This window comes from Cynoglossus semilaevis, chromosome 18 (genome assembly GCF_000523025.1).
Source record: "Cynoglossus semilaevis isolate Cse_v1.0 chromosome 18, Cse_v1.0, whole genome shotgun sequence".
Classification (NCBI taxonomy): domain Eukaryota; kingdom Metazoa; phylum Chordata; class Actinopteri; order Pleuronectiformes; family Cynoglossidae; genus Cynoglossus; species Cynoglossus semilaevis.
In genome coordinates, this window is record NC_024324.1 from 5,940,411 (window position 1) to 5,955,975 (window position 15,565).

The following is a 15,565-nucleotide window of genomic DNA, read 5'->3' on the forward strand; positions in this document are numbered from 1 at the left end:
CTCCCTCTGTGTGTGTGTAAGTGTGTGAGTTCTGAGTTGTTCAGACTGTATATACTGACTTAACTGAGGCTGCTCTATGTCAACCTGATGGACACACACACAAAGACAGGCAGGTATATAAGAGAGCTCTGTACAACTAGAAAGTTTCCATCACACCGTGTGTGTATCTGCACGTGTGTGTGTGTCTGTGGCCATTAGAAATCTCGCCCGACTGAGGGGCTGTTGGAACGTGCCGTGCCAGCCTAATGATGTCATCAATCATCCTCAGTGTCCATTGGTCAATGTGTCTGCTCCTGTAGACAGTCGTTCAAAAACGACCACTTTGGCTCTTCCTGTGGTGTCCAGTCAAAAACATCAGCCCAGACTCACAATCAACACTTCAAAGTTCAAAGTTTTTACCCCAAACTTTTTTTTTCTTATAGAATATTTATCGACAGTGGAATATCCATTTGCGCTCTAATTTTCTTAACGTACCTGTTATCCATTTGCGCTCTAATTTTCTTAACTTACCTGAAAAAACAGTGAACTCGAGCTCAATGTAACAGACAGGAAGTAGAAGTCAGCCTCCAGGAAGTTGTTTCAAAATATGGCCTTGAGGACCTTGTTCACTGTAGCTCATTCATTTTTACGTCTGTTAACAGGAAAGATTAATTATATAAATAAGGAAACATTAATTACACGTCTTTGTTTTATTCATGCATTGCTTTAATTATATTTAATGAAATCTCTTAAATAAGTCCAATCCTGAAGTTTCATTATTCAAAACATTACATATTTTTAATAGAATTTGAAGTTCAAAAGATATAGTTTCTCCAGACAAGATCTATATTTCTGAAGTGTAACTTTCACTATTTGGCCAACTTACAGATATTCTGGTCTTCCTCGGAGGCAGTTTCTCCTAATTTGGAAACGTATTTGTCAAAATCTTTCTGCGAATTTTTTTTTTTTATGTAGCCTTTAGTCATTTTTTAGCTATCCTCAATCTTGCCCTATCTACTCCCCCAGTTTTTAGCTAGACGTTTCCTACTCATGTCTTGCAAAATGAACTATATATTTTGACGTGATAAGCCTCTCTCATTCTCACATCTGATTTTAGTGGTGCTTCATGCTCGACTCTGTGTTTCTCTGCTGCTGCTACTGTAGAACTAAACCTCTCTTTCTTCACACTGGCAGAGGCACCAGGAGGACTGTGCTGTAAAAACATGCTGAGTCACAGACTTTCTGTCTCAGGCCCACATCAGATTGTGGGACACATTATAAGTTTCTACAACACTGGCATAGAGAAACAGCACCGACTGTTATAATGCAGGGATTAATGTCATATCCAGAAATGTTCCCCAGAGAATCCTTTCCTGTATTTATGGGGCGTGTCATCCACGCTCCCCAGCCATAAAACTGAACTTTGACGAACTACGAACAAGGGCGTTGGAGCGACAGCTTTTTTTTTTTTTTTTAAATGTGATTCATGCTCAGAACATCATTTTGTTTTTTTGGAATATCTCCCAATGGTGTATTTGTGATTGTGTATGTGTGTTGCAATGAGAGTGGAAAAGAAAAAGTATTATTGAGGAGACCCAGTGGATACGTTGAAAATGAAAAAGTGATGATCCACACAGATACTACTGTAATAATTGTTTTCTCTGTTTTGACCTCGAGCATTAAGTAAATCTCACATCTCGCAGTCTTTTTACGTGCCGTTAGCAGCAGAGAGACTTCATCAAAGTTTTTAATTTAATCTAGACTTCATTATCACTTTACTCATTAGTAAGGCTCATTTGGCTTTATGCCCTCTATATTGTGAGCCGGTATAAAAACAGAGAGAGAGAGAGAATAAGTGAGGAGTTAATCACGTTGACAGACAGGGTCAGTGTTTGAAATCAATTTCAAACTACATAAATAACACTTTTCAATAACATTTTTTTGGGAAGCTTCTGCAACACAGTGACTAAATTCTTCAAGCTCTTGCGGCAGAAACAGACCTTTCTTGGTCATTTGTTCTGACACGTCCTCATAAAAAACTCAGTATCTCCCTGACTTTGTGAAAAAAGTTTCTGCCTCTCCTTGTTCCACGTGTTCGTGACCTCATCATCCTACAAGGTTGCAAGATTTATCTGGTTATTACATGAGCTAAACACAACATTGTGGTTGAACAAAAACCCTTTCAACCTGAGAGGCCACAGCCTTAAGGAAGGATTGAATAGACTTTAAATATAAAAAAAACACATGGTAGCCAAGAACCATTTAGTTCCCTTAAAATGGTTCACAATAGTAAAATGTTCTAGTACTGGTACATATTTCTAAATGTAAACACACCTACTAGTGACCATTTAAGAGATTGTTTACTTTCTTTACCAGGATTTAATCTATATAGAGCTGCTGCAAATTGCCAATAATCCATCATTTTGTGTGATGTGTGTTTTGTGAAATGTCATTAACATAAAAACATTTTAATTCATTATGCATGTGTAATTAACATGAAAAATGTTCAGGGATTTAATTTTGAATGCAGTAATGTTTATCTCAATAATACCAAAGACACAGGAGGCAGAAAAAAAGTAGGTAGAGATGAAGGAGGACAGATGATGGAGTGTCATGTGGATGGTGAGGCACAGACAATGGCTGGGAGAGGGTCCAGGACAATGTGAATGAAAAGCTTTGAAATTTAAGATTGAGTAAGGGACAGACAGACGCGTGCTCAGAGACGGATGGAGTTTAATATAAATTATGGGATGTAAGCTCCTCTGGTAATTCTGGTGATAACTCTCTCTGCACTATCGCTATAGCAACGCCGTGCCCATACTGCTGCGGGCTCGTCGATGAGGCCGGCCATTCGTTCAGGCCACGCTGATTGAGCTGTCAATGTGCACACACACACACATACCAGAGTTACCAAGATGCACTGGTGTTGTTTGAGACGTGCAAATAAATCATTTGACACGTGCGTCCCACAGGACGGCCACTTCATCGCCATGTATCTGTCACTGTGTAATTTGCAGTGTGCTCAGCAGAGGAGAAGGTCATCTGGAGATGCATTAAGAATTAGCAAAAAAAAGAAGAGAACTAAACAAATGGCATTCAGTCAGGAGGAAGTCAGGCAGAAATCCAACTGACAGGGAGCCGTGGAGGGAGACGCACACACCACATTAGTTATCTCCTGAGATGGTTGGTCTTTTAGTTTTTCTTATCCTGGTCATCTATCCTGGTCATTCTCAACCCCCCTACACTGAACCCATCTGTCACTCTGATTGCACCTTCATCACTGTCTTGTATGCCCAGACAGTATGTGTTTAATTTGGCCTGTTTAATCATTTTATACAAATCGGGGGTGGGACCTAAGGGGGGGGGGGTGAGTGGTTTACCACTCCCTTTTAGGGACAATCTCAGTTCAGTGTGTGATGGTTGAAGTGTAAATTGATATCCCTCTGTTGGTATGTGTTACACAGGCGCACAGTGGTGTGAAACCACTAATGATGAGTATGAGCAAGAGTGTTGTTAATGGATGTAAATGTGTCCTCTGAACGATAGTGCACATGTGTCTGTAAAACAGGTGCATGTCAGGGTTTGCGTTGTGTGTGTTTGTCTGCGTGTGTGTAACTCTTCGTGTCCCCACCATTGAACAAACTAATTAAGGAACAAACGCCGCTTCAAATCAACCAGAAAATTACCTCCAAACTCTTAACAGGACGAACCAAGGACAGACAAGCAGGTTCTCTATAACCGATCTAGTCAGTACACACCGTCTAATGAAGGCTTAGTTGGTTTATCACACAAGTAGCATGTGTCGTTTACAGCAGCCTTTTGTGAGTCTCAGTGTAGATTCTGACACAGGGTTGATTTAAATACCTGTTGAAATCAAGCTCCAGTAACAGTAGTAGCTCAGATTGGCCAATTAGCAAATGTTTTATTATTTTTAGTTTTTATTTTTCTACGTAGTGAGGAGCATGTGGAGACAATTTGTCAGTTCAGTTTGTTAACTGCTACCACTGTGTCTGATGCTTGTAAAACTTAAAGGCAAAAGATAATGCTATTTTAGCTTTGTGCTGCAATTGTTTTCAATTTCAAAAATGTTTATTTTCTATGTACATATTAATAAAACGACTGTGCTTTGTTGTCTCTGTAAATACAGGTCAAGCTAGGATTACCGAGTCAACCTGTTGATCTGTGATTTTTTTTTTTTGATATAGGTTGAATGTTATTATTACTTTGCTGGATAGATTTTAGGAGTGAGTCTCCTTGTGGTGTCTGGATGTGTCAGTGCTGTAACTCGGGCTAATCCTGTGGTATTTCACAGCCAATAGCTTCCAATTAAGCACTTCTACCCAGGGAGATGTTGACACTATCAATAACATCTATTTTTCCTCTTCTCTTCTTTTCTCTTCTGTCCTTTCTTCTCTCCTTCCTGTCTATACGCATTTGTTTTTTGTCCATCTCAATCCTTCCAGTATTGTCACTTTTAATTGTGGTTGGGAGCCTTGTTTCCCAGGGTTCGTCCTGTCATCCATATCTTAGTCTACAGTCCTTGCTTATAACAATGACCCTATTTTCTTGTGTTTACAGTGAAGACGTGCGGCAGCAACCTCCAAGGTCCCTCCGGAACCTTCACGTCACCTAACTTCCCCATTCAATATGAGAGCAATGCACAGTGTGTGTGGATAATCACTGCTTCAAATCCCAATAAGGTAAACTTTTTTTTTTCTTCTTTTCTCTGCCACTGCCAGGTTTAGTAAATGGTACAAGGTGACAGCTGCCACTAGGAGAAAAAAAACTATTTCCCCAAATTGTATAGGAAATAGTTTTCTTGTCAGCACAGCTTTTAAAATCAACACCCTCAATGCAAACATGTTGCTTCAAGCACAAGTTCTAATCTTAACTATGACAGTCCTGGTACAGGCAGACAGTAAAGCTAGCCAGTTAGAATGTTGACTATTTTGTAGTTTGTTTTTTGATTCATATTCATATTTATATCAAATGTTGACTATTTTGTAGTTTGTTTTTTTATTCATATTCATATTTATATTTGGCTGCCAATCATATTTTAATTGAGAAACATATGTCAATCATTGCAATTTCATAAAACAGGATCCACAGTGATAAACACGTCACATGTCCTTTAATTCATTAGATACATTTTTTAAAATACTGTAAATTCTTTCTTTAAAAAAAAATCTCATTTAATTCTATCTGTTGATCTGAGCATCGTGAGTTTATTATTGATAGTTTTGAACTAGTGTTTTACTGCACCAAAGGCCAATGTAAGACTTACTTCTTTGCATTGATGTCCGAGCTAAATGCCAAGCAACCATAACTCAAAAAAAAAGTGAATCCAAATCCAACCGCTAAAAGATGAGGTTGAAGTGTCGCTTCTGAAATACTACATTAGTCACAGCAGTTCTGGCACGTCAACAACCGGCTCCGTGGCTCTGCACCATTTCAGTTTTATGCATTCAATCTACGGTAGTCTAATTGATACACCGCAGCAGTGTTCAGAGGGTTTTTTTTTACAGTTTAACCAGGATACATTTTTTTTAACAACATTACAAATGTGTTGATGATAATTCATGCCATTGGTTAATCTAGCAGAGGTTGCAGTGAAAGCCTGGAGGTCAGATCGGTGCCTGTGATTTGTCACATTTAGTCCCAGGAGAGTCCTGATTGGTATTCAGGCGACACGTCCTCATTCCTCTCAGTGCGGTGGCCGCGCTGTCGTCAATGGCAACACCTGCGTTAGCACCACGACATCACTGCACAAACACACACACACACACACAGCTACACACCTGAAAACATCCCTGTAGCAGCTCATTGACTAATGCTCCTGAAAAAAATGTTTACAACCGAAATATGTAATGAATTAGCACTTCCTGAATGTCCACACAGTGATACGCGGCAAACAAATCTGGTTGGACGCTACATGACTGAGACCCAGACCTGGACCACAACTCTCACTGACACTGCCCAAGGCCTGTGGTCTGTGGCCTGCAGCGCTACATCCTCTGTTGAAGGCTACACTGTGTATGGGACTGTTGAAGGCTACAATAATAATGAGCCTCGACACTGTGTGTGTGAGTGAGAGAGAGACAGACAGAGAAAGAGAGAGAGAGCATTTATGTGAAACCTATATTTGTGATTTATGTCCTTTTCCTCTTTTTTCTTTGTATCTTATTTACAAGACGTTCCTGTAATATGATGGAGTCGTGCTTCGTTGAAACATTGTGGCGCGATGCTGCATCAAATAAGAGATCGCCGTGTTTTACATTAACTGACTAGATTATTGTGAACATTTATTTTGAGGAGCGTACAATAGACTTCAGCAACATTCATTAAAACCACATTGAACAGACAAAAGTTCCTCCTTTTTAGGTACTTTGTCAAACCAATAAAAACGTACATATCAAGTTTTATATTTAGAGAGATAAGTTGCGCAGCAGTGACCACGTCCATCATAAAAACCATACAGTTCTCATCCCTGTTATTTAATCCTAATCTTACTCATGAACGTGCAGTCAGAGCCGTCAGATCAGTGTCTCCGCTGATTTCTGTCTGGATTTAAACAAATACACTTTAATATCCAGGAATTTATTGGGATCAATCTTTCAGTGGGATGCTCTTTATTAGGCGTTATTTAAAGTTCTACGCCGAGGAACTTTGTCAGTTCATTTGAAAGAAATTGAACTTCTAGTTGTTGTGGAGTAGTACTTCAAGAGAAGGGGCCGTTTGCTGAACAACTTTGTACTTGAAACTGAAAACACTTTTGAGACACGGCTGTACCTCGGGGATGTTGTGGTGCTGCGATAGATATGGCTTAAGGTTTCAGGAGTTCACATTCCTCTTCCTGGCGATGGGGAAAAAAAAATGTAATTCACAAGGTCTAAAAGCAGGCTTATGTTGTGCAGGTGGCACAGGCAAACAAACAGTGGGGAATTGGCAGGTAAACAGCAGTTAACAAGCAAAGAATGGCTGTAGGAGAGTGGGAGCGTCGAGCAGCTCTGATGGGCTGCTGCACTGGCGGTAATAAGCTGTCCTCAATTAGCAGGGCTGATGAGGGAATGAGGAGGGGGGGGCGTTTAGTGGCCAGGTGAGTGGTCAATTGATCCCCTGGGCAGGAGACAACAAATAAACACACACACACCACAACACCAAATGGTTTCAGAGAGGGAGAGTGTAAAGGGGAGGAAGGGGGAAGGTGTGAGGAAGTGGGGTGAGAGTGATGAAAGCGAGACAACACATTAAGAATGAGGCCAAGGTCTCACATAATGTGGCTTCGCCCACGAGCAGAACATCAGCCTTTTACGACTTAGACTGGACTCTAACTATCTCATCCCGCTCTCCCTTTTACCTCGGTTCTCATGTCACATGACACAGACTCTCTCTCTGTTTCTCTCTGAGTCTCCATCATAACCAAGAACTACTTTTATCTCAACGACATTCAGTATGACACATCCCCAACATTTATGAATATTTTTAATTGTACTGTAAAAGTAGATGCTCCGTGGTTTTCTTCAGTCCGTTCCTTCCTTCATCTCTCTCTCTCTAGCCTTACCCCTCCTCCCCCCTCTGCTCTTACTTCCTTCCAGGTTAAGTGTTAATGGGATTCAGTAGTTTCTCTGATGATATTGCTCTAGTTTTGGCAGATTGAGGCCTTTGGAGCCAATCCATTTTCTCTACTTCTTGGTCAACCTTGAGAAAAAAAATATGATTGGAGGGCTAATATTATTCATTGTCATAAACCTTATGTTAGAAATTAGACTGTTTGTATGTTTCTGTGCACTATTGTTGCAAAGTGAAGCCTTGGGGAAAGACCGAACGAGCTTCACTGGTTCAAAGACTGAAATTTCTACTTTAATGGGACTGAAAATGATTTTATAAGTGGTTGTTAGTGTATTTGTTGTGCTCTCGCTTATGTTTTTTTCCAAAGGAAATCACAGTTTAAGAAGAATTACCATGTTCTATTCATAGAAATTGATATGAATAATTGAGACATTACCTCAAAAAACACCCAGGCATCATAGGCAAAAAGAATGTTTTCGTATGATATGGGTTTGTCTAAATGTATAAATATACTGTGACCTTTTTTGGTCAGGATCTTGGTTAGTTTTAATCCTGGTTAAATAAAGGGTAATTTCATGTAATTTTCTGTACTACAGAATGACATTTACACTGTAAAGCCACTTACCCAACATGGCTGCACTGCCTCACTGTCAGTAGAACCCTGTGGCTCTGCATCTTCTTGACAGGACAAACAGCGAAGCACATTTTAAGGGCTCAGGTTAAAAAATACTAAACATCCAGCCGAAGAGCAATGGAATTCAAATGTGTTTTTCAGGACACCATTGTTGCATAGCAACAGTGAAAGCCATGCATCGGCTTTCCCATGGGTCCATGTGCAGCGCAAGGCCCTGAGAACAGACACCAAGCAGAGTCGGCTCAATGATACAAAAGTGAGGGGGAAAAAAAAAGACCTAAGTTGCAACAGCCGTGCACCATCAGTCTCCTTCAGCTGAAGCCTGGCTCTTCTCACGGTGGCTTATAACTTACACCGCCTTGGCAGTAGCACGTTCAAGGAGAGCGAGCAAGAGGCTGGAGGTTTACTACAACGCTGTCACAGACAATCTGTTATAAGCCCAGCCTGTCTGTGCCCAGCCTTTACTTCTAGTGAGAATGTTGTTCACCTGGTGGCTCTGAAAATTCTCAACAGTAATTGCATCTGCAAAGGTATCCCTGGATCTTGTTACAGCTCAGGCGTTACATACTGGAGCGCCCCCTTCCCCCCCTTTCATTGTCCCCCACAACAACCTAAAAGAAGTCTTTTATCAAGCAGAAATCCAATTCCGTCGCCTCATTGGCTAGGAGCCATAGATGGATGGAAGGAGGAAGTGCCGTGGCCAATTAGAAGAGTGAGACGGAGGGTGACAGTGAGAAGGGGAGAAAGAATGGGGGGGGGGGGGGGGGGGGGAGAGATGGATGTTTGCAAGAACACCAACCAATTAGAGGAGAGGAGAAATATGTAGAGTGGTCAGTTTCATTTATCACACACACCAACAGGAACACACACACACACACAAAACCTCAGTTTAATGCTGTTATATTCTGGCTGTGTTTAATGCTGTGTGAACTCTGCTGATATGGCATTAGTCTGTTCTTTATTGGATGGATAGGAGTTGGACTGCAGTCCACTGGTGGACACAGCAGAGCCTCCTTCTTTATAAAGTGCATGATCAAACACGCCTGCTGTGTTTCCCTCCCTCATTACCAGGGGCCAGGGGATTGTAACCAAGTGGCATTGGACGTGACCTTTCCTCTCCTTCTCTGCTAACTTTGTTATTAGCTTAGCCTGTTTGATAAACCTGTTGAACAATTGATTTGTTTCAGTTTCAAACCCGAAGAAAAAAAAGTTGATGATTTCAATTTTTCCGTCTTGTACTTCTGACACCTCCTTACAAAGTAACTACACTTAATTACTCGACACCTCCTTACAAAGTAACTACACTTTTTTAAGTTAATTTCACAAATCTTTTTAATTTATTTTCTATAACACCTTTTTGTTTTTAATATCTGAACAGCAAGAATAACTACTTGAATAAAGCAGTGTTAGCTGGTAATTCTAATATTATTATTATTTCAGAATTATTGTTATTATTTACTATCATCTATACTGAGTCCAATTTTAGGGAAATACTGGTGACATTATTCTCTTTTTTCATTTTGGCTCCCTAGAAATAGAAATAAATCTCCCATAAATCTTTTGTTTTCCTTCCTGCAGTGTGTGGGAAACTCTGTGTATTATTAAGTGTATCATTTCCATTAGCTGGGTACACATGTCATAGCAGACATGGTTTCCAGCAATTTACTTCAGCTGCTTCTTACCCTGACACTATTTAACCTTTTTTTCTTCCTTTACTTTCACTTTATCTATTCAGTTTATTTCTTGATGCCCTGGGTGTGTACTTCCAAGGTTTTTTTTTTTTTGTTATGGAGTCTTCATTTTTCATATTTTGTGCAAAACAAAAAAGGGAATACACATCACGGAGCGTTCAAATAAAAGCCAGCAGCAAGCAGTTTCCGCAGAGGGAACATTTCTCTCTTTAGACACAGAGATGAATGGCACCTTTAGTAGCCAGCCATCCACTCACCACTGCCACTAAGTAACACACCTTTGAAAATACCTTTGAGTCAAGAAGCAGTGCAGTGTCACATATTAATGCATCTCTGGTCGGGCAAACTAGACAACATGAAACGCAAAGTTTTGAAATGGGGACCGAAAACTCACTCAGTGTTTTGAATACCCTTCATTCACCTATTACTGTGTTTACCGTGTCATTTCCTGAAGGGAATAAATCAGACTCACATGTAAGGCTAAATCCACGTCTGAGTCCCCCGTTTTAATCATCAGCTCTGCTATTTATACCACAATCTCTGCAAGTGCATGAATTATGCGTTGTATCTGCAGAATCTCCTGAGATAAGTAGTGAGCGTACGAAACATAAATTTACTAAAACGTCGCTGCCACAAGAAATCATAAAAGGATATGTGTAAAAGCAGCCGTTACCAAGCTGTGGTTCGGGGTTATTTATTGTCAAACATGATTTGCTGTTGAAGGACGGAACTGGGGCTCAACGGGATGATATGATATATGTAAAAACGGTTACTGTCTAATCACAAAAGTAGACACATTCATCTCAATCCAGTCTGTGAGTGTGGGACTTTTGCTGCGACTCTTTGTCACCGATCGTGTGTGGTTTATGTGTGCGCACTCGCCAGGGAAAGGTTAGCAGGTTTGTAGGTAATGCTTTAATCCAATCTGCTGTCTTACATGCTGATAAGACTGAGTCAGCAGTGTGAGCAATGGGCGGATCAGAGCTTCATCTGGACAGAGCTTCCTTCACTTCCTCCCCCTCCCTTCCTCCTCCTCCTCCTCCTCCCTCTTTACTTAAGTCTTTTCCAGTCACATCAGGTTGTCTCTGATGTCCATCTTCCTTACTGAAGTCAGATACTGCAACAACAGTAGTTGAACTTCACGTGGAGTACGCTTCACCTCTGTCTCTGCAGGCATTTCTTCTTCTCATTCCTACCTTTGGCCAGCATTAATTAAAAAAAAAAAAAAGGAGTTAAAGAGTGAGCACTGTCTGCAGGGTTTAGGACAGTATTTGACATAACTTAGATAAAATTGTAAAAATGAATAAATAGATCTAGAAACTTAGATAAAATTGTAAAAATGAATACATAGATAAAGATCTAGATGTTTAGTGGCTGTGACTTTTTTTCAGAAGGACTGACTTTATAGTGGCTGTGACTTTTTTTCAGAAGGACATTGACATATTTTAATTTATTTTCTAAATGTCTTATCAAACTTTAGGGTGATTGTAAGATGATTTCAGTGAGAAATGCACATGTTCTATTCATCAAACTAAAGATAACAGTGAGGAGGTGGAGGCACACATCGATATAAGGTCACAGGAGTGTAGTTATGTATTTATATACTGTATCATGGTGACTGGTGGCTCAGGTGGTTTCATTTTCATTTTGGTTCCTGGCTGATGGAGAAGCTGAGTTTTCATCTTTCTCCATCTTATTTCCTCCCTGCTCACCATCTTCTCTGTGTCAGTCTAAAAGTGAACCAAACTAAATATTAGGTGTGGCATTTTTCATCAATACACTCCCAATAGAACCATGTCCCTGAAATACCTCAGGTCAGTATTCAGGATCTCAGGAAGCCCCAGCAACCATCCCATTTCTTTAGTTTTATTTAAGTCCTTGTTCAGTATATTGAATCAGAAAATCTGAAATTTGAGAATGAGGTTTCAATCTCCTCTTTAAGAGTCAAATCAGTTCCCTCTTGTCCCTCGTATCTCCTTTTTTCCCCCACTCCTGTCTTCATTTTCTCTTTTCTCCTCTGCCAAATGTCTTTCTCTCTGTTCTTAGATAAAACAGAAAGTGTTGGTTTAATGATTCCTGATCTGAGCTGTGAGTCTCGTGCTGATTCTGCCAGCTTTATGCGTGTGGTGCACAAGGTGCCGATCATCTTCGTCTGCCGTTCGCACACTCTGATTAATTAAATTTTGACCACAGCATGCCATGTATTCATTAATGTAATTTCTCATTAGACCTTTGGCCTATAATTATAATAATACAATTCATCACGGTCAGAGGTGAAAATCTTCACATAATAGTTGTTGTGGTTGTTGGATGGCGAGATCTTTGTGAAAATAAGAATTGTTAGCAGGTTATAGGAACCTTGTTTTTGTGTTTTTAGTTTGAGCAATTACTAAAAGAAAAAAAAGAAAAAGGCATTCACTGCTTTACTGCTCTCTAATGGTCTGAGTTTGGTCACCGTTGTCTGATTCTCTTTGTGATGTGCAGCACATTTGAAAACTTACAACAGATTTGAATCAATTGTCAGTACAGAGTTTATTTTTTTAATGGGAATTTTTGGAACATAGTAATTTGTATTTCTGTAAATGTTTGTATTTTTTACCCATTATTTCTCGATCACGACAGACTTTGAGATCACATTTAAACAAACAGTTTGAATATTTCTTTGTTAATTCTCTGTTTTTCAGTTTTCAGTCTCCTTCAGTTGATTTGTAGTTGATGTATTTGAATTTGTATTTGTGTGTGTGTTTCTGTAGGTGATCCAGATCAACTTTGAGGAGTTTGACCTGGAGATAGCCTATGACACTCTGACCATAGGGGATGGAGGTGAGGTTGGAGACCCTACAACTATATTGCAAGTGTAAGTATGAACCTCTCCTTGGCCCCCGGCTGTGTCTCATATTGAAAAATAAAACTGCTTCTTTATGAAGTTTGTTTTATTCTCCTGGGATACAGGGCATCATAAATGGCCCAGAGGGAAACTTTGTGATTTAGGGATTTATAAATATATAAACTTGCCTCCACTGCATTATTATTCTGTGAATCAGAGGTGGCAGATTCTACATTTGATAACTGCATTATTTATCCAAACCTTTCCTGAAGGCAATTATCCTTGGTGTTGGAATTTTAAATAAAGTGTATTACATTTTTTAAAATAGCAATTAAATTAAGTTCACCCGCAGGATCTTTGAACATTACATTTTCTAGTGTTTGTTGGGAATGTTATTAATGAAATTCCCCGTCTTTATCACTTATTCCACTTGATTTATTTGGGCTGATAGCACGTCAGGTGCACTTCAGTGATGCACAAAAGAATAATAAGTCGTGTTGTGAAAGGACGTCCATATGTAAACAGTCTTGTTCTCACGGGTTTTCAAATTGTTTTAATATTCTCATAAAAGTTCATTTGACTTGAGCTTCTGAGAAATAAATAAATGAAATGGCAACTCGTCAATAATATTAATCGTTTTTCTTTCTGTGTTTCAGCCTGTCTGGTAGCTTCGTCCCTGACCTGATTGTCAGTATGACTCACCAGATGTGGCTCCACCTACAGTCAGATGAGAGCGTTGGGTCTATAGGTTTTAAGATCAACTACAAAGGTAGGAATTGTTCTTATACCTTTTATCTGCCAGACGATGACTGTATCTGTACAGTCTGTTTTCTCTTTCGTTCTGTTATTTTGACAAATTGTTGCAGATCAAATCATCTTCTTAATCTACTTATGTGTTACAATAAACTGTAATTAACAGGAATGTCTGACATCACTTAAGAAAGGAGAAGACAGCACATCACCTACAATCATTTTTCATTATATAGTCTAATTTGAACTCGCTCCACACCAGTTGTTCTTCTTCTTTTTACACTTTACTTTTATCATGTTTTTATAAGACAAAGACAGTTTTCTAACCTAAGTACAAACATCCAGGGACACATTTTTGCACTTAACCTGTGGTTCCAGTCCAGATCCACTTAGTTTCCTGAGAGCATTAGTTTGCTTATTGTCAACCTTTCAAATGAACCCTTCAAAGAAACTGGCTCAGGGGAAATTTGGGGATTTTAAAGGAAAGGCATTGTGTGTTTTTTTTTGTTTTACTGGTTGAGTTGTGGTCAGAGTTGCTGTCCTGCAGAAATCTGGTATTTGCCCAAAAGTCTGTTTGATTTCGAATGCTTGAGAAAATACAAACCTTCTGAGATGTTTTAGGGATAAATCAGCTTTATTTACCTCTAACACTTCATAACATCCCCAAGGCGGGGTGCAGGTCCAGTAAACACTGGACTGGTCTCATGAAGTGAAACTGTAACATCTGTTTAGTTGCTTTTACAACACACTCTCTGGAATGATTTAGAAACCTACTACCAAACTTGGGAGTCATTATCTTTTGATTTATTATCAGGAAGAAACTCAAGTTAAGTTTAAAAAAAAAACAAAAACATTATTATACTAAATGGCATTTAAAGGGAAGCTTAAAAGGAAAAGAAAAGGGTATTAACAAAAACATTGAGACAAATTGAATCTTGGTGATTTTTTGTTGTTACTTTGCTAATGTATTTAATAACATTTATGCACTATAATTTACCTAATGCATAAGAGTAATTGTGCGTTTCACTTAATTTAGGGCAAGACATCCATAACACTGCTTATTTCCTAACTGCACTTTTCTGTAAGGAAACAACTTGAAGTTATAAACTGCATCTGCTTACAGCCTCCACATTTTCCACATTCATTTTTTTCCCTGAGTAATTTCCCCACAGAGATCAATAAGAGAATTAATGGGGAGTAAGACCATCTAAAGGCATCCATGCATTTTATAATGCTCCATTGTTCGGTTATAACACTCGGCGACATACACACTGCAGTGATTGTATTTCAAAATCTAACATTTAGAAACATGTTTCTGTTCTTTAAAGAATAAGCTCATATTCGCTGCAGTGGTTTCTTTTTTTTTTTTAGCTCAAACACCAGTTTGATCAAAAATTAATCAGAGATTCAATATTTCAAATGATGGATGAAGGCTTGTGTGAGTCTGTGTTTGAATGTGTGTTTGTGTGAAACAACAAGTCATACATCCATGTGATTTCTCACTTGTTGTCTCTCATCCTTCTCTTGGTTCTTCATCCCGCTGACCATTTTCTTCCTCATTAGCCATTGTTCTGGCCGTCATATTTATTCTTTTTCATTTCCTCCTTCTTCCTGTCTGATGCGGTCTTGTTTACCTTGTGCTCATAACCACCTGCTGTGAAGCAGCTCCTTCTAAATCATCCTGGTTCTTTTATCACACACCGCTGACTATTGGAAGATATTTAGTATTTTGTCTAAGAAAATAATTATTGTGTTACTCTGACTGTAATCAGGCTTTTGAAATTCATTTAAACGTTGGCCTGACTCGGCCTGGCTGGCTATAACATCTGTCAGGTCAGATGAACACAATCATCAGATGACTTTGTTCACTGCAGGTGGCGTCACTGACCGTAATTTACAAGTAAAGTAGAAAAGAGAATTCACTTTTAGTACCTCTAGCAAATGTCTTGTGTAGGCAGTAGGTAGACTTTTGTGCATTTGCCGGCACACTCTCAGTTCTCATGTTTTTGTCACTTGACTCTGCATTGTTCTTAGCTCATTCAAATAACACAAATACAATATACAAAAAAAGGATCAAGATATTAGCATTACAGCATTTAAGAAACTGACTTGTGT

At 39.2% G+C, this 15,565-nt stretch overlaps 1 protein-coding gene across 1 annotated transcript in view; it reads left to right on the top strand.

Moving 5' to 3' along the window:
* Positions 1–15,565, top strand: part of csmd3b (CUB and Sushi multiple domains 3b) — a 232,649-nt gene that overhangs the window by 138,862 nt on the left and 78,222 nt on the right. Inside the window, 3 exon segments of the mRNA XM_025064901.1 lie at positions 4,558–4,679; positions 12,627–12,730; positions 13,357–13,469. Of these exon segments, the coding sequence (XP_024920669.1) occupies positions 4,558–4,679; positions 12,627–12,730; positions 13,357–13,469 (339 nt within the window).